Raw genomic sequence first — 23,014 nt, forward strand, 5'->3', positions numbered from 1 at the left:
GTGTCTACACCAACACGGTGTCGACTTACTTAAGCACTACCCTTCTCACAGGGGGAAGGGGTGGAGTGGGGGTGGGCCCTGGGCAGAAGCAGTGGGGGCTGTCCCGGGCCCTACATCCTCCTAGGGATGGCCCTGCTGGGTGATAAGCACTTCTAGAATGCTTTGTTGAATTTTTCCTAAACAAATTGAGAATCATTATCTAAAACAATTTTTTGCTAATCCTTGATCATTTTGTCTGCAGAAGTTTGTGTGCTACTTTGGGCCACAAAGAATAAGCATCAACCACAACTTGCTCACTCTCTTCTGAAAAATCAATATGTAGTCTTTGCCAAGATTTAGTGGCTCATTTCCATCGATGATGTGGAGCATTTTATAGCATGTTTTGATGGCTGCATGGACATAGTTCACCTTTTCTAACTTCACTTTCTATATCATGGGCTGTCTGGCCCCTAAACCCAATTTGTCCAAAAATAACTTTCACTATGGCTTGGAATTCAACTAGCACCTTTGCATGTAAGTTTTAGTATTACTCCTCTTCTACACCATAGTAAGTAAGCCTGTACTGCTGGAAATTCCATTTTCAGTCCTTAGAGAACTAAGGACAAAGAGTTAGATCCTCTGCTGGTGTAAACTGGCACAGCTCCAGATCTGGCCCCACCTCTTTAATGTTTTAAAAAAAACTTTTACTCTCACAGTAACCAGTTTTCATGACACTTATTTAGCCCTGATGCCTCTGTCTCTACTTGAGAGGAACTTTTCATAATGATCTGCAAGAAATCAGTATGTTTTCACTTATCAGTCTTTACATACATGATAAATGATGACTCTTACCTCTAGCAATGAGGCATTACAAATCAACAGCAGGGGAAGAGAAAGCTATGGATTAAACTGTACCACCAACACACAGATTTCCAAGCTTTGCTTTTGCTTCCACAAAAGCCCTAATTTTGCCTGGTTTGACAAACATTGAAATTCAATCAGCTAAATGCTAGCATTATTAATCTGTTGGCATTTAACTTCTGTAATAGTTTGACATTAGCAAAAAGCCCTAACTTGGACACATGCTTGAAAACAAGCACTATCAAGGATGTGGTTCTCTCCCAAAAGTGGCTCCCCCTCTACATCTCTGCTATTCCCCAGATAAACTAAGGGCTTGTCTACACAGGGAAATTGACCTGAATAGCAAGAGGTATTTCTGAATAGTGCCCTGTATGGATATTCTGTCTGGGAATTAGCCTTGCATAGCTGTTTTCAGAATAAAACTGATTTTATTCCAGAATAACTACTCTGCTTTGGAAGTGCACTAATTATTCTGGAATAGCATCCATCTGGGGCTATTCTGACACAACCATTATGGATTAAGGGATTCCACAATAGCTATTCCACCATACCTAATTCTGCAATGGCTATTCCAATCAATACCCCATTTAAATGAGCCCTAATTCCACCTGGAAGGAAGAATGCTTCTGTTTAAAACCATATCCCATATTTCTGCAGCTTTTGTAGCCCTGAACACAAGTAGCTTCTGGGGTCACTTCAGCTATAAGAACAGCACTAACCAGTCTCTCAATTCAGGGATTCTTGTCCTAGACATCTCCAAAGTCTTCTTGAAACCAGTTACCAAAATAACAGATAACTGGAAAGTATTAGTCATCTGGGTAGAAAAATACCTCTGTTTCTATCTCCTCTCAGTTCCTTAGTGTACCTTTCAACTAAGTTTGTGTTTGGCGCATAATAGAATCTTAAGCACCTCTCACAAGTCCTAGCTTTCCCACTTGACTAGTTCCTATGGAAAACACAGGTCTGCAAATATCCATTTCAAGCAGGTAGGAAAACTGATCTCTTACCACTGGCTTCAATCGTATTTGTATGAAAATTCTGATCAAGTCTATGAACCTATGTTGAAATTTATCATATTTTCCATTCAAATGGGCACATGCCATAAGTGGCTATTTAACCTTTTCTCTTATTTTAAGCAGGAAATTTCTTTACTGCCTTTTCCACTTTTGTGTTTGTAAAAACATCCGTGTCACCAGAACTCCTGTAACACTTTCCCATATACAAGGGCAACCACATCCTTTTAGTTGAAAGCTGTTTAATTTTAGATGAAGGAAAACAACAAAACAGAATTATATCTGTGGTAGAGAGCACTGCATGTGCATCAGCTCCCCCTCACAAACTATTATGTCTCCACAGATGACAAATTTAAAAGTCTAGCGTACAGACCAGAACTACATACTCCATAACGGGAATGAGGAAAGATCCTGGAGCAGAGACTCAGTAAGCAATGGCACTACTAGCCCTTGTTTGTTCTGTTATTCAGTAATAGATCTGACTGATATGAAAATGAATGATGATTAATATCTTGTATTGCAGCAGGATCTAGAATGTCCCTTCTCCCCCAGTCATTGATCAGGACCCCACTGTGCTGGATACTGACCAAAGCAAGAACAAAGAGGCTGTCCTTTCCCTAAAGAGTTTACAAGCTAAGTAAGAAGAAAAGGAGGACTTGTGGCACCTTAGAGACTAACAAATTTATTTGAGCACAAGTTTTCGTGTGCTACAGCTCACTTCATTGGATGCATTCAGTGGAAAAACTGAAAGGGGATAGTGGAAACTGGATTACCTCAGTCGCAAAGTGAAAACTCTAGAGCTAGTTTATTTTTCCCTCACTGTCCATGTTAGAGGAAATAAACCTGGGCCCTTTTACTTCAGGGTACTATTCTTTTCCTTTTAAAAACAGGAGAAGTCAGCGCTATTTGCTGGTGATTTGTTGGGCTCCATTTTGCACCACACGACAGGCTGGGTTTTTGGACATTTGGGGGCTACTGTTTACATTTTTATGCAGCACCATCTAGTGCTAGGAATACAGTTATTCAGGAACAGTTGCACAGCAGTTTCCCAATGGGGAAGGAGTGGGAAATGACTCCATATTATGTGATCTATAATAGTAGCTTCTTAGTTTAATGTGCTAGCAGAGTAAGATGGGAAAGTGTCTTACTATAACAAACATCAAAGAAGGGGAAAAGTGAATGCAGTTGGCTGGATGAAGCCAAAAGGAGGGTGGAACCAAAGGGCTAAAGTGTGTCCCAGCCCATAGGAACTCAGTCCAGGTCAGGATTCAGTGCAGCTTTGACAGCGGCTTCGGTTTTCTAGGCAGATGCTTTCATGCATGTCAAACTAAGGCTTACAAGGGAGTGATTTTTCACTTGTTAGTGGAAGTTCATAGGTCAAATGAATGTATTTTATGGTGTTTTAAAGTAAAGCCCACTATTTCTCATGTTTACAGTGCACTCAAGACTTCTTTCTGACTCTCTCCTTTCCTCACTGTTCTCATGAGTCTTCAACCTCTGTCTCAGGCTATTTAGATAGTAGCTGCCTAACCAGATCAGTCCAATGGCCTATGTTGCAAAGTTAAAAAGCAAGACTGAAATAATAGCAAGGTTCAAACAACCCACAAAAGCAAACAAATTTGGAGTGCACTGTGAAAAGCAATCTAATGGTACAAACTTAACTCACTTCACCGGACTATCTCTTCCCCCATTCCCTTTTGAATTCCAATCAAAGTTAGCTAGTCAGCCTGCATTTCCTGCCTTCCCTCTTAATTTCTGTGCTCATGTGGCCTTAAACTAAACTCTTAATGCTCCTTTATGGTAGATTTCTTGGGTTAATTATAAATTATCAGGATTTTAATTTTGATCTTGCAATCCTCTTAAAATTCCTTTTCCCTTGTGTCACTTTCGTAATTCTCACACTTTGATTTTACATCTTTTATAAAGAACGTTGTGATAAGATGCTGACAATCACCATGAGAAAACAAAGTGTGGAAAATCCCATAATTTCGTAATGTCAACTGGGTTGTAAACGTATCTATGTTACTATTGACAGTGCTGCCCCCACACTCCCTAAACTAACATTACACGCGTTTTGAAGTTTGAGGAAGCCTCTGAGATTGATCTTCTGTTTCTCAGACAAGCAGTTTTTATTACAAAGAGGAAGCTGGCAAGCAGATTTTTTTCAGTCTTTTTCCATGAGGTACTTTTAGGGGTCATACTAAAAATACAAAACGCAGATTTTATTTGAGGCATCTATCATTTATAGGAACATCTATATTTTAAATCCAAGTTAGCAGGGTATATTCTTGAAATAACTCAAGTTTCTAAACTGCTCTTAAATATCAAGGCTGCAGCCTCTCTACTAAAATGCTTATAGAATGAGCATTGTTGAAAGGTTTCAGAGTAACAGCCGTGTTAGTCTGTATTCACAAAAAGAAAAGGAGTACTTGATCAGAACACAAAGGCAGAGATGTTACAGCAGGCTGCTGGTTTCCTAAATTGGGATGCACTAGCCAATTGTTACTGCAGCTAAACTCGATATTAGCACAGTTCAGGTGACTTACTGCATTTTCATGACTTATTGCATCTGAGCTGTACTGATATCCAGTTTAGCTGCACACCTAGTAATGTGCAATTGTTTATATAGTCAAAGCTTATTCTGCTTTCAGGTTAATTTCATTACATATTTTCCTATCTTTTGGTAAATAGAGAGACTACCTCCTGAGTAGCTCTTTAACCTGTGACTCCAGTGGTCCTCTGCTCACTCAGTTCACTTTTTTCAGCTTACTATTAAAAGCCACAAACAAGGGTGAGTGCTTTTCTAGTTACCTTTTATTTCAGAGAGTCAGATGTACAAGTCAAAATCCTGTGAATGCATCTACCTTAGTATGCAAGCCCTGAGCCAGTTCTTCTGTCAGGACCAAGGAGTTGATTGGGTAAAACACTAAGACCTACTGTACACAGCAATTAGCACCCCTGGTCCCAAATAGCCATTATAGCCTCACCACCTGCATGGGTCACCAGAATTTTGTAAACACAGCTGAAAGGGAAGGTAGTAGACTGGAGTCACCAGTGGAAAAAGACCCTTTCTGAATCTGACCAGCTGGCAAAAGGACTCTGTATGAACCTATGCTTCAGAAGTAAAGAGGACAATAATCCTTCTAAAAGATTATGGCATCTTCCAAACACAATTAAAGGAACTTCCTCAGTTGCAAGTCACCTACAAAACTTGGAATGATTCCTCTCTGCCACAGACGGCACTTGATATCAGCAACTTTGACTACCGCCCACCTCTAACCTCGCTTCCCAGGCAAGGTTACCAAGCAGTATGTAGTGAATTGTCACCGGCAACATTTCTTGACATTCTAGAACCTACTAAATGGCTGCAGACCAGATCGAGCCACGGAAATGATGCTAGCTGCAGTGATTCCCTCCAGAGGCTGGACAGAAGTGAAATTACTATACTGATGTTTTTAGAGTCTTCACCCACCTATGATCCCTCCTTTATGTCCTAACTAGATGTTCCAGAACTGAGGCAATGATAACACTCGTTCCTTTCTAATGGCTCTGTCATATTAGGCAGCTGCTTCTCTGTGCCTATGAAGACTTGGGGAGGAGTTCTGCACAGCACAATTCTCACTGCTCTTACTTAATCTCCATGTACAAATGGGTGATAATGCCAGCAATATGCTGATGACACACAGATCTGTCCTTTTTCATCAAGCCCAGACAGCATGGACTCACAGCTGTTGCAATGCATGAGCTTGGATGAAGAACAGCTGGCCCCCTGCCCTCTTTGTGGACTAACAAACCCCTCCTCTAGAAGGGGTACTGCCTCAGGATTGCCACATGTTTCAACCACAATCCCAAACCATGTTAAAACCTGTAGTCTTTTGCATGCTTCAAGAGCTCAGTTATCATACTACAAAATAAATCAGTGTTATAACTGGTTTGGGAGATAACCAAGTCAGGGAACAGATAAAATATGGGTATAACTGTAGTGTAGACTGGCCCTTATGGTAAGTAAGGACTGAGTCCTTTATTTCCCAGTTTTATAATCTTGGTTTTCCTGCTTTGCAGCCTGATGTCATTACACAGGAGTCCATAAATGCTGCTTTGGTGAGCTGAACTTTGTGCAAGTGTATAGATTTATGTGTATCTGCAGGATGCCCCAGGGGATTAACTAAGGTGGCTTTCCTCTGTTTGAATCCTGCCTAGACTTGCAGTGCTTAAAAGATACCAAGGACACACCCAGCACTTCCTAGTTGCCCTGTGAAACTTCTTCGGGGCAAGAACCTAAAAATATAGCTGCATCCTAACCATGGGGCTGGCCTAACCTTGTAGGCTTTAGCATGGTTCCAGGCATGGCTCAAGTGTTGTCTACACTAATGGAACCATGCTGTAACAAGGTCAGGGAACAACAGGGTTAATTGTGTCAACTGGGCCTTAGACATGGGCCATTCCAAAGCTAGCTGCTGAATGCCAGGCCTTGTGCCTCAGTACCGCTCCCTTGCCAGGTGTTAATACAGTTACATAGATAGTAGCAGCAATTAAAGGAGCCATAAGCCCATCCTCCTTGACTAGGTGAAGGGACTGAAACAAAATTCCAAATATGAATAAGCAGAAAGTCTCCTGCCAGCCTAGGTAGAAAATTCTGCTCTGAAGAACAGGTAAACAAACAGCTCCTTCCCAAAATGGGGGGCAGAAGAACTTTTAAAAAAGTGCTTTTCCTGATCCTGATATTTTAGGACTTGTCAAAATACAAAGTTGCATCAGTTTAACTAAAATTATTTAAAATCAATATTATTAACTGGTGCAAAAGGCTGTGGATGCTCTTAAACGGCTCTGGCTAAAGTCTGTTAGGAACAGAAACAAGCCAGTCTTAAACCAAAATATATGGTCACAGATGACTTTGCGCTGGCTCAGCTAAATAGTTAACTGATTTTGGTGCAACTTGTGTGGCAGACAAATCTTTAGAATACCCTGCTTAATAAAGCTAATATTTAAATGATCCCAATTAAGCTCTGAAATTAAGTCCTCACTGAGGAGTGTGCGTTTCAGGGGTGATGTGGTAGAGTTCACACATTTCCTGCTGCTATCTGACTGCTGTTTTCTCAAGGACAGATTAGTAGGATTGCAATGATGTACATTGTATTCTGCTAGGTTTCAGAGTAACAGCTGTGTTAGTCTGTATTCTCAAAAAGAAAAGGAGTATTTGTGGCACCTTAGAGACTAACCAATTTATCTGAGCATAAGCTTTCGTGAGCTACAGCTGGCACCTTTTGGCTTTTTCTTCACTGCAGAGTTCACTTGAGCTTCCATCACAAAAACCTCTCACTTGAGTATGGTGGGGCTTTACACCCAAGCTAGCTGGCCTGTCCTGGGCCATAGGCTAAAGTTTGAGTGCTATTTGCAGTCAGGCCAGTAACCCACCCATTTTGCAGTGAGGATGCAGGCTAACAGTCCTCCAATGCCTTCCCACAATACCCTCTGTGTACTCCGAAGGACTAAACTTTCCCACAATTCACTGGGAAAGAATCAGAGTGGCTCATCTTACTGCAGTGCTAAGAACCATGGGATATGGCCCCAGAAGTCCTAGCACTTCAGATGGATGAGTGTGCTACCAATCTGGCAGCACTTGAGTGTAACTCTGTAGTGTGGCCGCTCACACCCACGCTAGTCCAACCTGGATACTTGAGGTCACGGGCCGATCATCTGCGTTAACTCTGCAGCAAAGCCTTACCCTCTCTGGTGGGAAAAGCAAAACGTGCAATTGCTTTTTTAAAAATAACTAAGAATTTGCAGACAGCAGCAAGAAATGATGAAGTGCTTTCCTACTGCATTTGAGAACATTTTATTACTCCTTGCTGTCAGCTGCAAAAAGATCTCTCCTCTTCCTTGTTTGACCCTACTACTGTCTTTTATCCTGAATAACTCATGAGGCTTACCCTCCTTGGTGTATCCTGAGGAATTAAAATGGTTGAGTTTAAGTCAAAATTAGGTAACACTTGATCTAAACTCAACCATTCTTCCTCGTCAAGAGAAACCCCCGATCTCCTTACTGATGAAAACCAACAGCATATCACACTTAAGGGGAACTATCAATTTTAAGACCCTACATCTGTCTGAAAATCTTGCCCACTTTAGGATCACTGACCTCTTACTTATGTCGAATTTGATGGTATAATATAGCTCGTCATAAGAAGTAACACCTAAAATCTCAAACAAAGACACTGGAAGAAAACATTTTTCTCTTGCAGTTCACTTTGTGCATATGAAAGCACTTTGATTTTACAGTAAAACTACATGTCCAGTCAGCCACTTTTCCCCCAGTTTGCGTGTCTCGTTTGCAGCAATAGAGAGGAAACTTTTTTTAAATGGGAAAAATTTTACAAAACCACTAAACCCAGAAAAATGGGCAAAAAATGCATTTTGTAAAATTGACTAGATGTTCATATTGCCAACCTGCAGCATTCAAAAATCATGAAATTTGCATAAATACACCAAATGTAGCAAGATTCAGGATACAATATCCAATTTTGAGTTTTTCCTGTATTTGTCAGTTATTTTTATTTTTATTTTGATCACTTATGATTAAACAAGGAATAAATACATCTTGCCAGAAGAGTTTATCAGCATTTTCTTTGGCAGCAACATATACTAATAATACTTCTAGATTGCTGTCCCACATGCTCCGTTAAAGGCTCTGAAAAGGTCACCTCTGTGTCTCAGTTTCCCTTCTGTGAAATGGAATACCACTTGGATGTTGTGAGGCTTAATTTTGGTGAGGTGATGTGCCCAGGGGACAGAGCTGGAAATAACACTCAATAAAATTCTTAGTCCTTACTCATTCAAAGCACTGTGCAAGCTCCCCATGCATGTGATCCAGATCACCTAATTTCAGTCCTGTGCTTTATCAGCTTAGACCATGCTCTCTCGTGCTGTGCGCCTTGAGACCATGAAGTTTTGGTACCTGTTACAATTTGATTTATACTCCGTCACATACGTGCTGCTGGTTTAAATGTGTTTGTGGCAAATGATAACATTGTTTTGGTAATTGTAATTACAGATTAAGTACATCAGTTATCACAAATATGGGTTTATATGAGGAAAGCTACAAAAAAGGATAGACTTTCAACTGTGATTCAGGAACTCAATTCTCATTGAAAAATCAATGGAATTTTTGTTCCTAAATCAACTGGGTTCTTCTGAAAATCCCAGCCACAATCTCTGTGCTTGCATGGATTGGGCCAAATTCTTCTGTTACACTGGCATAAATCAGGAGTGACAAATTAAATATTCCAGATTTGCACTAACTGATAACAGTTTGCCCCACTGCTTAGCCTGTTCATGCTGTCCTAGTTATGAGGTTTTTGTATATTTTTTGTTTAAAAAAAAATACATTGGTCCCCTGTGCAAGATCTAACCTCCCAGAATCCAAGGATGTGGTGGGTTTTATGTGTTTTTCCCCTCCAGCCAATATATAATGCTGGCCAAATGTGCTGCAGATTTAACCCAGTATATGATCCTTGCTTGGGGAAACTCCCATTGATGTTGGGGGTTTTGGCCCAGGCCCTCAAAGATAATTAAGTGCCTAACTCACATTGATTTCAATGAAGTGTAGTTGAGTGTGGGTCCCAGGATATTAGAGGGACGAGGTGGGTGAGATAATATCTTTTAGACCAACTTCTGTTGGTGAGAGAGACAAGCTTTCGAGCCATGCAGAGCTGCTCTTCAGGTATTCTTCTTGCCAACAGAAGTTGGTCCAGTAAAAGATTTTTACCTCACCTACCTTGTCCCATTGATGGAAAACATAATCCCAATTATACATACAAAATGATGGGGTCTAAATTAGCTGTTACCTCTCAAGAAAGAGATCTTGAAGTCAGCGTGAATAGTTCTCTGAAAACATCCACTCAATGTGCAGCGGCACTGCGGCAGTCAAAAAAACGAACAGAATGTTAGGAACTATTAGGAAAGGAATAGATAATAAGACAGAAAATAGCATAATGCCACTATATAAATTCATGGTACACCCACACCTTGAATACTGCATGCAGTTCTGGTTGCCCTGTCTCAAAAAAGAGGTATTAGAATTGGAAAAAGTACAGAGAAGGGCAACAAAAATTATTAGGGGAATGGAACAGCTTCCATATGAGGAGAGATTTTAAAAAGTGTGAATGTTCAGCTTAGAAAAGAGACAACTCAGGGGGTTATGATAGAGGTCTATAAAATCATGAATGGAGTGGAGAAAGTGAATAAGGATGTGTTATTTATTGCTACACATAACACAAGCACCAGAGGTCACCCAATGAATAATAGGCAGCAGGTTTAGAACAAACATAAGGAAGTACTTCTTTATACAACATACAGTCAACCTCTGGAACTTGTTCATGAGGATGTTGTGAAGGCCAAAAGTATGATTGGGTTCAAACAAGAATCAGATAAGTTCATGGAAGATAGACCCATCAATGGCTTTTAGCCAAGATGGTCAGGGGCACAACCTCATGCTCTGGGAGTCCTTAAACCTCTGACTGCCAGAAGCTGGGACTGGATGACAGGAGTAAATCACTTGTTAATTGCCTTGTTCTATTCATTCCCTCTGAAGCATCTGGCCCAGACCACTGTCAGAAGGCAGGACACTGGGCTAGATAGACCATTGGTCTGACCCATCATGGCTAGTCTTATGTTCTGATGCATTTCAGAAGTGTACAATAATTCCTTATACTTCCAGTATGTTAACCATTCTGCAATCCTTCTGGACGAAAGGTGCTATAGTACAGAAAACACAAGATTTTCAACTATATCTCTGAATTTTCTTCTGTGGCTGGGTTTATGTTCTGTAAATTATATTTTAGTGTATTCTATCACAAAATAACATATGGTATGCTCACCACAAATAAAAACCAGTAATAGAATCTAATGGAACATCGCCACCTTTACAACTTTTCATGAATCTATCATAGCTAAACAAAAATTTTAAAATATTCTCTATCTTGGAGTTACCATCAAGTCATTAACAATAAATAACCATGTAACTGGAATTAACACAATGGGCTATTTCTACTGGTTATAGTCTTTTACAACCAGAGACAAACATCAATACCAAGAACTACTTTGTAGTTTTTATGATACAGCATATATTCCAACCACTTACATAAACCATCACATAAATGCCCATATTTCCAAATCAAAATATAAATTTCAGACCTTAAACTGAGTTTATGCTACATTTGCAGATGCTGCTAAGCACTGCATATAACAATGACATCATTGTTTCTGGAGTTTCTAACATACATGAAAAGGGAAAAATCAGAAGCAGACTTTTAAAAGGAATTTATCAAACAAAATAAATGGCATAAACACAATATATGAAGCATTGGGGTGCTATAAAGATTTTATTGTTACTTGTTTGGGAAGAGCTACATAACTCACTGTAGCTCTGCAACTAGTGAGTAATGCAGTCATCTCAAAATCCAGCAGATTTATTGGTAATACTGTTCAGGCTAAGCTCTTGTCTCTCATTTTCTCCTTACTCCTTATAAATAGGACCCAGCTCTTTGCAAGATGTGACCTACATTTTATTTATTTACACTTTATATAAACTTGGTGGCTATTTTTGGTGGAGGAAAAGAACTAGTGACTCTTTGAAATTTAGTCATAACATAGCTAAATTAAATGATCAGTGGAAATGCATGAAAACATAGAGCATAGAAATAATTACAGAAAATAAAATATAATGAGGCATTTTCTGGTATCCGGGACTCTGCATCGAGAATAACCTATTCCTAGGTTGGGTACTTACATGATTCCCATCACATTAGTATCTAAGTGTCTTACAATCTTCAATGTATTTATCCACACAACACCCCTGTGAGGTAAGGAAATGCTTTCATCCTCATTTTACAGATGGGAAACTGAGGCACAGATACTAACTGACCTGCCTGAGGTCATCCAGGAAGTCTGTGGCACAGGAGGTAATTAAACCTGGGTCTCCCAAGCGAACACCCTAACCACTAGACCCTCCTTCTTCTGGTATGGGAAGGAACTCCTCAAAGTTTTCAAGCAGTGTTTATTTTATTCACTTAGACCCTGTTTACGGTGTCTAAGCATTTGCCTAGCTATAAACACAATCCTACTTTAGTCACTGAAGATTATTTGCTTATTGAGGAGTTTCCTGCATCTTCCTCTTGAGCATGCAGTGCTGATCACTGTCATATACAGAATAATGCACTAGGTGGGCTGTGATTGATCCAGCATAGCAATTCCTATGTTCCCTGACCATCTTTTAACCATGCAGGGAACTATTATGTTGTAACTGGATTCCCTGCCAGGGTTAATTTTGAGCAGGAGTCTTTGCTGATAACTTTGCAAAAGCATTGTAATTATAAATGCTTTTCTGTCGATACCACATCCACTGACTTTGCTTTTAGGCCAACCACCTCTTCCCTTTTTTAAAAAATTACAGGGCTCACAAATGAAAACATCTCCCCTCCCCCCCGCAATAAAGTTTATCACACATGCTTGCTCTTTCTTTCCCACCCACAGACATCATAAGCCTCACTGAGACATCAGAATAAAGTCTGCGGCACCCAGTTGTGTGACATCAGAACAAGAGGCGTACAGCGTCCCCTGGGGAAGGAGCAGATCTATTCGGAGAGCACTACTCTGTTTTCATGCAAATGCCCTTCGGTGCTAATAATTTTGCAGAGGTGCTGGGAGCCATTGAATCGAACTGTAATCCCTGTATATGATGGATCCACTTTAAGCCAGGGCACCCCCGTTCCAGCAGCACCTGTGTAATTTTGTTTCAAAAAGGGAGGAGAAATATAGAAACTCAGCTGTGCCAAACCTCTCTCGTTGCAGGTGATATTCAAGGCTGCATGCAAAGGCTCTCCTTGGAGGGATGGTTGCATTGCAGAGTGTTTCCACGAGACCTTTACGGCCTCCCCCAAATTTCCCCTCCTGCCTTTGAAATCTCCCTTATTTCAATGGCCACAGCTTAGCAGCGCTACACCTTGGCAACCCGGTGGGGCGGGGGCAAAGGGGTCCGTCCTGCTGCTCCCTGAGGAGAACTGTAAAAGTCTGGGCGCCTTGAGAGCTCCACAAGCGGAGCCAGCGGCTGTGTGTGGGAAGTGGAAAGGGGGAGGGGGGAAAAAAGGCTGCGGGCGGGTGCTTGCAACCTGAGAGCTGAAAGGGCTGCGGGGCTTTGCTCTCGCTCTCTCTCTCTCTCTCTGCCTCGCGCTGCTGCTGTCGGCTCGAGCCTGCCGCGGAGAGCGGAGCGGAGCGAGCGGCGCCGGCGCTGTGCATGCTGGGCTCCGATCATGGTGGGCTCGCGCTAGAGGCAGGAAGGGCTCGAGCCAGTCCCCCCGTCCCCGGCAGCCGCGCGCCTCCCGGCCCGCGAGTCCTGGGGAGAGAACACACCGACCGGGGAGGGGGCTGCTACCCGCCGGGCGCTCGCTCTGCCCCGCACCGCAGCGCCCCGGACCGCTCGCCGGAGGAGGAGGAAGGGGGGGCTTGCCCCAGGTGCCAGCCGCTGTGGGGGGACGGGACCGGACCGTGCCCACCCCCGGGAGATGGTGACACATGAGGCGCGCTGGCAGGAGCATGGTTGAAAGGACCAGCAAGTTCTTGCTGATCGTGGCCGGCTCGGTGTGCTTCATGCTCATCCTGTACCAGTACGTGGGGCCGGGGCTGAGCCTGGGGGCGCCCAGCGGCCGCGCCCCGGCCGAGGAGCTGGACCTCTTCCCCACGCCGGACCCGCACTATGTCAAGAAGTACTACTTCCCCGTGCGGGCGCTGGAGCGGGCGCTCGCCTTCGACATGAAGGGCGAGGACGTGATCGTCTTCCTGCACATCCAGAAGACGGGCGGCACCACCTTCGGCCGCCACCTGGTGCAGAACGTGCGGCTCGAGGTGCCCTGCGACTGCCGGCCCGGGCAGAAGAAGTGCACCTGCTACCGGCCCAACCGCCGGGAGACCTGGCTCTTCTCGCGCTTCTCCACCGGCTGGAGCTGCGGGCTGCACGCCGACTGGACCGAGCTCACCAGTTGCGTGCCCGGCGTGCTGGACAAGAGGGAGAGCGCCGCGCTTAAAGCCCCCAGGTGAGCGGCACCCCTAGCCCAGCCCGAGGGCATGCTTTGCATCCCGACCACGGGAAACCGCCCCCCCCCCCACGGTGAGCACTGCACCCCCAGCCCGGGAACTCTCCTCTGCACACTCACGGTGAACACTGTACTCCCCTCTGCACTCCCAGCCCAGCCTGTGGGCATGCTTTGCACCCCCACCACGGGAACCCCTGCACCCTCATGGTGTGCACTGCACTCACCTGCACCCCCAGCCTGGGAACTCTCCTCTGCACACTCACGGTGAACACTGTACTCCCCTCTGCACTCCCAGCCCAGCCTGTGGGCATGCCTTGCACCCCCACCACGGGAACCCCTGCACCCTCATGGTGTGCACTGCACTCACCTGCACCCCCAGCCCGGACACTCTCCTCTACACACTCACGGTGAACACTGTACTCCCTTCTGCACTCCCAGCCCAGCCTGTGGGCATGCCTTGCACCCCCACCACGGGAACCCCTGCACCCTCATGGTGTGCACTGCACTCACCTGCACCCCCAGCCCGGGAACTCTCCTCTGCACACTCACGGTGAACACTGTACTCCCCTCTGCACTCCCAGCCCAGCCTGTGGGCATGCCTTGCACCCCCGCCACGGGAACCCCTGCACCCTCATGGTGTGCACTGCACTCACCTGCACCCCCAGCCCGGGAACTCTCCTCTGCACACTCACGGTGAACACTGTACTCCCTTCTGCACTCCCAGCCCAGCCTGTGGGCATGCCTTACATCCCCACCATGGGAACCCCTCGCTGTACTCTCTGCACCCCAGTCCTGCCTGTGGACATGCACTACACTCGCCTAGACCCCCAGCCCGGGAACTCCCCTCTGCACCTTCACAGCGTGCAGCTTATTTCCATCTGAATCCCTCGCTGCATGCTCAGCCTGCAGCATGCACTGCACCCCCAGCATGGGAATGCCCCCCCCCCCACACTCATGGCATGCACTGCATCCCCCTTGGTATCTCCCTCTACACCCCCAGCCTGGGAACCCCCTCAGCACACCCTTGGCTTGCACTGTACTCCTCTCTGCATCCCAGCCCACAGCATGCACTGCACTCCTTTGCACCCCCAGCACCCCCTCTTCACCTCCACAGCATGCACTGCACCCCCTTGGCACCTCTCTCTTCATTTCCACTGCACTTCTCTGCACCCTGAGCCTGGGCATCTTCTCTGCACCCCCACAGTATGCACTGCACCTCCTGCCCAGGTATTCACATGCATGCGCTGGACTCCTCTCTACCCCCAACCTGGGCACCCCTCACTGCACCCCCCTCTGCGTGCTTACTCAGGGGCACTGAACTCTGCACCACCAGCTACCTCCTTTGAACCTCCACAGTGTGCGTTTCACCCCCAGCCCAGGCTCCCCTTCTTCATGTGCCGCACCCCTCTCTCTACCCCCAGACCAGGCACCGTCTTTTGTACCCCCAGAGCATACACTTCATTTTTCTAGGCACCCCCAGCCCAGCCCATGGCATTCACTGCACTTTCCTATGCATATCTCCAGCCTACCCCACGGCATACGCTACTCTTGTCTGCATCCTCTGCTCACCCTACTGCGTACATGCCCCTGTCCTCTGCACCCCAGCCTGGCCACCCACCTCTGCACCCCACAGCATGCATGCACTCTCCTCTGTACCCTCAACCCAGACACCCCCTCTGCCACATCCATGGCATGCACTGCATCATCTCTCTGCACCCCCAGCTCAGACCACCTGCCCTCTGTACCCCCACAGCATGCATCCATCTGCACCCATAGCCCTCACCATGACACAAACTGCACCTGCCCTCTGCACCCCTAGCCCAGGCACCCCCTCTGCCCACATTATTACAGGTACTGCACCTCTTCTTTGCACTCTAGCTCACCCCATTGCATTCATTGAACCTCCTCTCTGCACCCCCACATCCCATCTTGTGCACCCTCCACTCCTCAGCCCAGCCTTATCCTTCCCTTGTAGCCTATATAGCTACCTTACTCTGTGCATCCCAAATCCTCCTATACCCCAGCTAAACCCGTACACCCTCCATCGCAGGCAAGAGAGACGCAAGACCACCAATCCCCTGCACACTTAACCCCCCTTCCTACACGTATGCGCACAATCACCCCCATATTCCAGTTTGCATACCCCTATACAGCCCTACACCCACTCTATATCCCCCCTTCAGTTCCTATCCTTTTCATTGCACAGTGAGTGGTGCTTCAAAAGCCTTAGCTGAAAACAGTACATTTCTCCTGCAAACCTCAACCTACATCCCCTTTATCTCTCTGTCTTCCACTTGGACAAGAGAGAGAGCATCACCCCAAAATCCCAGGCAAGACAACTCGCTCAAAATTTCATCCTTACACACGCCCGATCCGACCCCCAGCCCCTCTCACACGGACACCAAAGCCTATTGCATTCCTGTCTTCTTGTATCCTTCATTCCACTGCCCCAGTCTTAACTTGCTCTCAAGATAATAATTTATAATAATCTATGTAAATTTAAATTGGCTTGTTTAAAGGCATCTCCAATTGTTCTTATTCCTGCTTCCCTAATTTAACGTATTTTTATGTCTTTGAGTCTAAGAGGTCTGGTAGTTTTTTTAGCTGATCCCTATCATTGGAAATACCGTGCACAATCTCTTTAGTGAATGTAAATCACTGTTGTTGTTATTACTATCGCTTGTATAATTTGTTCCGTAAGTTTAATTCTCAGAGCTATGCAACATTTTATGCAATCATTTGTTAATGCCATGTGCTGTATATATGTCTTTAATAGCATACGTAATAATCCCTTTACTGAACGGCAGCCTTAGAGCAAGTCTATGTTTTAGCATCGCTGTTCTTCTTTCTTCTGCATTTTAAACCATTTTAGTCGGTCTTGTCCTCGGAGGAGTATGCAGTTATTAGTGTATTCTTTATTGCCTCTGTTATGATTACTGCTCCTTTCAACGGATCTCAGTCAGTTTCAGTGTTAGTCATCCTAATACTATACTTGAGTCACTGTCATGCTGGCTGACCTGGGAATGGCAAATCAGGGCATGTAGGCAGAGGGATCGAGTCCTCTCAGGTTTTCCTTGTGATCTTTTATTTTTAAGGCACTTGTAAACATTTATAAACAAAATACCCTTCACCTGTCCTGTTGCTGATGTGGTTTAGTGAAGTGCTGAAATGAAAACTGCTCAAAGTTCAAATCTGGTAAAAACCTGGTCTGTGAACCCTGGCACCCAGTTAGCAAACTGGTAACCTGCCATAAAGACAGATTTATGGATCTATCCAGACACCCATCTGCTCAGGAGCCTCTGTTGTACTTAAACCTACTCTACCTTCAGTATTTAATCCTACTCTCCTTGCTTTTTCATACAGTTAATACAGAACAGAATAATGCTGTTGTAATGAAGCTCCAGATTGTGAACATTATAGTAAGGGTCCTATTACATGGTTGCTCAGTTACCTTTAACCTTAAAGGCTTAATAATTAGTTCTTACTGAAGATGTTCCACTTTGGAGAATGGATTCTGTGGAAGAATCCTCAGTGTATTTTGTAGGCACTTCAGAAGCAGCTACTAAGTATTGCACCTTTTCAGTAGTTTTTGAATGAGGTTGTTTTCTCTCTAGTATTTGTTTTTTAAGATTTAGGGCATTTGACGCTTTTTAAACTATCCTTATTCAAAATATATCGAGAAAATGATCTCATCCCCCAGTGTATCCAGGAGTGGATTTATCATGAAACAAACCGTGTAGTGGCATGGGACCCCCAATGACAAGGGGCCTGCCAAAATGCAGGACAAATCTCACCTGACAACCTGCCCCTGAGTCCCCGGCCTGCGACAAAGCAGAGCTCAGGCAGGCAGGCTGCCTGCATGCTGTGGCTGGTGGCCCCATGCCGCTCCTGGAAGTGGCCGGGTGCTGGCATGTTTCTGTGCACCCCTGGCGGGGTGAGGGGAGGCGACTCTGTGCACTGCTCCTGCCCCGGGCAGTGCATGGAGACCTGATGTCCCTCTCCCCCCCAGGGGTGCACAGAGATGTGTCAGCAGCAGGGCTAAGGCGGCTCCTTGCCTGCTATGCCTCCCACCCTCCTTCCCTCCCTCCCTCCACGCCGTTCCGGCATGTCCCTGCGGCCCCTGGGGAGGGGGTGTTTCTCCATGAGCTGCCCTCGCCATGAGTGCCGACTACACAGCTCCCATTGGCTGGGAACTGTGGACAATGGGAGCTCTGGGGGCAGTGCCTGCAGTCAGCGGTGCATGGAGACCCCTTGCGCCCCCTGCGTAGGAGCCGCTGCCAGAGGGGGGGATGTGCTGTTCGCTTTGGGAGCCACGCCACCCAAGGTAAATGCTGCTTCCTTCTCACACACAGCCCCCTGCTCCAGCCCAGAGCCCCTACCCAGCACCCAAACTCCCTCTCAGAGCCCCGACCCCTGCACCCACTCCCACACCCCAACCCGCTGCCCCAATCAAGGTACCTTACTTTATTTTCATTTACTTCCCATTACTTATAGGAGGAGGATGAAGGAAAAAAAGAATGTTCTTTTTCTTGGCTGGGTCCTGAGGTCCTCCCCCCCCGAAAATGAAGCTGCGCACAGGGCCCCACTAACTCTAAATCCACCACTGAGTGTATCCTAATACTAGTTTTGCTCAGTGCTGTTGTCTCTTTGTTTCTGTTACCCCACAGATTAGGTTGGATTAGGACTTGATTTTCAGAAATGTTGGGGCTATGATGTGGAGGTTTAGGTAATCTGATTATAGTAATCTTGGTTTGTTTACACACACTGTGCTTGGTCTTTCATTAATTTTGAACCGGGGATGATTTTGGTACAATAAACAGCTACCAGTTGACTTTGTAATATTGTCCTAGCACAGTGCTCTATTGTAATGAAGTACAGTTCATTGTGTTCGTAAGGCATCTTCACAAAAAGATAACATTTCTCTGGCTTGTAATGAAATCAGGATTCATAAATGAGAGATGTTTGTTTAAAATCAGTGATGTAGTGAATTTCATTTGTTCAGATGAAATAGTATACCTTCTTGCATTATTTCCAGTACACTAGCAATCATATCACTTCATTTCTCTGCTCTGAATAATGTATCTTGGCCATCAAAACAGTAGCTTGTTTTTTATGCGACCTGTGCTTTCGAGAGAGGCTAGTGTTGAAATAGGATTTGACTACGAAATTTTCACTTGAACAAGCTCAAGACAGAACCATCTGGGTCTGCTTGAACGCAGTAAGACTTCAGAATTCTAAAGTTACTTTTATAGCTCTTCTGCAGTGCAGACATGAAATTCACCTTTCAGAACATTCAGTTCCTTCCTTTATATTCAGTATGTACAGTGACAGGGCTGGATTAATGTAGGGGCTTTAGGGGCTGCAGCCCAGGGCCTCAAGCTAAGAGGGGGCCCTGCAGGCTGGATGCGGCCCACTGCTTCTTTCCATCCGGCCCGCGGCAAATCTCCACACTGCGGGCCAGACACCGGTCCCCGAGCATCCCAACCCCCTGTCCCATCCCTGTCTCCACCCCAGAGCCCACCCCTCCAGCTGGAGCTGCACCCTCTCCTACACCCCAGTCCTAAGCCCACTCGAAACCCCCTGGGGACCCACAAAATCTAGGAGCCCCCAGGCCCACTGGAGAGTTAATCTGGGCCTGTACAGTGAAGTTTGACAACGTTGCTCTTTCCAGCTATTGCATCAGTGTTAGAAGACTGCAAAAGCGACGTTTGTTGCCCAAAACACAACAGCTATCATCTGATTAAAAATCTGTCTAACATTGTGCCTTCCAGTAGTCTTGGAAAGCTTGAAGGTCATTCAGAAATGCCCACATGTACAAATCATGAGCTAAAAGCTGTTAACTTTGAAAGGAATGCAGCTTTATCACTGCGTAGTGCCCTATTGCACTACATTCCATAACCTAGGCATGGTACATAAATTTACAATGCACTTGGCTCTTTTTATTGTTCTGCTGCTCTGAGCTGGCCTTAACGATGGGGAGTGCTAGAATGTCCAAAGACTGCAAATTCCTGGGTTTTTGTTTTGTTTCGTTTGGTTTTTTTTTTTTTTTTTTTTTGCATTGATATGGTAAATAAGAGACAGACATTTTTAGCTCCAGTGGGTCAGCGCACTTAAAGTTTATGCTGTTTTGTTGTCTTTGAGTGATTGTTTGCCATGCTTTGTATATAAAAGACACTTGTAAATGATTTTTGGGCAAGCATTTCTTGAAGTAAATGTTGTTTTGTTCACATGCAATAAAAGGAATAGATTGACGACTTCTGTGCTTGTAACATTTGGAACTAAAGTGAGCTCCATTGTGAACCAAAAGTGTACATTATCTACAATCTTCCATTTGTCTCAAGTTAAGCATCTAAAATTGAGATGCCCAAAACCTTGAGTTGCTTTTTAAAATCTTCACACCATTATATTTTGCATCAACTCAGTTCTTTAGCCTAATTGTCACTATTAATAGAATGTGCAAAGTAAGCCGGTCTTACTTTGGCTTTCTTCACTCAGGACTTGATCTAAATCAGTAGTTTTCAACCTGTGGTCTGTGGACTGCTGGGGGTCTACAGACTATGTGGAAGATTTCCAAAGAGGTTCGCACCTCCATTTGAAATTATTTTAGGGTCTGCAAATGGAAAAAAAAGGTTGAATACCACTGATCTAAAGCCCTTGAAATGAATGGAAAGATTCCTGGATGAGCCCCTAATGCAGTGGTGCCCAAACTTTTTCTGTCACACCCCCCTTACCAGTAATGGAATCTGTCTGTATCTTCCCCTCCCCCCCTCCATTACTGCACAGTTGGCTCAGCAGAGGAGCTGGCGGGCAAAGCTGGGTTATGGGGCAAAGGCGGAGCTGGCCTGGGGGTGGAGAGGGAATGATGGCAGAGCTGGGCTAGGGACAGAGCAAGGGGTGGAGCTGTGTTGGGGCAGAGTGGAGCTGGGTGACATTCTGTCCCCACTCCTTTTGGGGGCTGACCTGCCCCCATGTGCCCCACCAGATGTTCCTCTGTGCCCCCCTTGGGAGGCGTGTCCCACAGTTTTGGGGACCACTGCCCTAATGGCACTGTGGTGTTTCACTCTGCCTGCTGCACCTATCACTCTCTGTGCCAAGGACTGTGAAGAGTTAGAAGTTCTCAAGACCTTCTTGTAGGGCACTTCACATATGAGCCTGTTGCCTCCCCTTTTTAATTGTGTTCTGTGGGAACAATAAGGACATAAATAAATTTAAGCTAAGGGAGATCCATTCCCTTATTCTCCCCACATCTCCTCACGGAAAACAATCTTTATAGCTATCCCTACTGGTTCATTCTTCTTTGTTTCAAAACAAGAGCATGTAAACTGGTTATTTTCCTGAAGATTCATTGTTCACATGGAGATGGTTTATAAGGCATGTAACAGCTTTAAATATCCGTTCGGCTCAAGCTTCTAGTTGCTTTAGGATAGGCTGCATATTTGGCAGAACACTGGAATTGTGATGCTCTCCACTGCCATTTAATTTCTGTTTCAAGCACTGTGTAGATTGCTTCTTTTATTTTCTTTTTTTTAATGAGCCTCCTCAAGAGGCTAACTTAATCTTGGCTTTGTGTATGCGTTTATATGCGAGTCTGTCACAGAAGTTCACCTGCTGAGCTTTTAATCTACATTTCACACTATGCTCAAGAAATTGACAGGCACTTTTTTTTGTGATCACAAATACAAAAAAAGAAAACCCCTCCCCATCCTCATCTGGATTTGAATTCTTTACAAACAATAAAATACCATATATGAACATTAAAATGCAAAATCCCAGATGTCTGTTGTAGGTTTTCGGTAACACCCATAGTTAAGCAAATCCGTTTGCCTGGATTCTGGAGTCTCTCGGGCAAGCTGTTTACAGTGTTTGTTTTGTGCAGGTTTTTATTTTATTTTATTAAAAGAAACAATTCACAGAGCCCAGCCATATGGAGGGTTTTTGCCAGTTTGATTTTTCTGAAGTGTGAACTTTCGCAGTTTCATATTGGATGTGTGTGTGCAGAGAGCTAGGGGCATTGTTCACAAGTCAGCTACACCAGTGTGGCTCTGGAATAATTCTGCTGAAAGCAGTTGAATGGTAACAGGGCAAAACTATTGAAAGTGAGAGGAGAGAAAGGCCTTTGGAATGTGGGAAACTGAATTCCTTTGCCGCCCAGGTGTGTTACAGCCAGTTGGCCAGATATGGAACCCCCTACATGTTGCATCCAGTTGCCCTGATTTCTACAGCCAAGAGTAGGGTGACCACATGTCATGTTTTGGCAGGGACAGTCCCCTTTTTAAGCCCTGTCCCAGCCATCCTGACTTTTTGGCAAATGTCGGCATTTGTCCCGTTTGCTCTTGCCGACTTGATCAGTTGGCAAGAGCAAATGGGACAAATGCCCACTTTTGTCAGAAAAGTGGGGTGTGGAGGAATGTGCAGGGGGGGTGAGCGGAGATGGTAGCCCTGCACAGGGGGGGAAATAGGGTTGGTGGGGGAGGCAGCGTTCCAGCATGTGGGGGATGGCACAGGGTTCCAGCAACCGGGCAACAGTCTTGCGTGTGGTGGTAGGGCTTGGGCAAGTGACTGGGGATGTCCCATTTTCCCTTTGGGAAATATGGTCACCCTAGCCAAGACAGATGGATCTTAAATGGTCCGTTCTCCACAGCTGAGACTGTTTTAGCTTGGTGGATTGTAAATCATTGAATTAGGTTAGTCATTGAGGTCAAGGTTTTGGCTAATTAAAAAAACAAAAACAAAACTGCTGTCCGAGAATTAAGGTGTTCTGTTCACCTGAGTCACCTAGGGCCCTTCTAATGTCATATATCAGGTTTAATTACTATTGGAATGTCTGTCCTTTGCTGGCAAAGTGGGAAGGATGACTCCTTAGGTTTGTCCCTGCTTTAGTGTCCACTTGGGTTCATCTGATTTTGAAACACTACATTGCTTTAGTCATTTTAATTATACTTGTGTAAGAAAAATGATTTTTTCCCCCCCATTCCATGTCCACAGGTCGTCTTTGTTAGTTTATCCTCGCTTTGATTCTGCCCCTCACCCTTTCAGAGCCAGCAAGGGGTACAATCTGTAGACATGTGATATTAG

At 45.0% G+C, this 23,014-nt stretch overlaps 1 protein-coding gene across 2 annotated transcripts in view; it reads left to right on the forward strand.

Annotated features, from left to right (window-relative positions):
- The first annotated feature begins 13,019 nt into the window (after positions 1 to 13,019).
- HS6ST1 (heparan sulfate 6-O-sulfotransferase 1) overlaps positions 13,020 to 23,014 on the forward strand; it is a 272,141-nt gene continuing 262,146 nt past the window's right edge. Inside the window, exon 1 of one of the 2 annotated variants that reach the window (XM_027818393.3) lies at positions 13,020 to 13,939. In XM_027818393.3, the coding sequence (XP_027674194.2) occupies positions 13,422 to 13,939 (518 nt within the window). In that variant the 5' untranslated portion in view covers positions 13,020 to 13,421. The remainder of the gene's footprint in view (positions 13,940 to 23,014) is intronic. The other variant, XM_007052581.4, reaches the window with a different exon arrangement.

Source organism: Chelonia mydas, chromosome 9, assembly GCF_015237465.2.
Source record: "Chelonia mydas isolate rCheMyd1 chromosome 9, rCheMyd1.pri.v2, whole genome shotgun sequence".
In the NCBI taxonomy this organism is placed as follows: Eukaryota; Metazoa; Chordata; order Testudines; family Cheloniidae; genus Chelonia; species Chelonia mydas.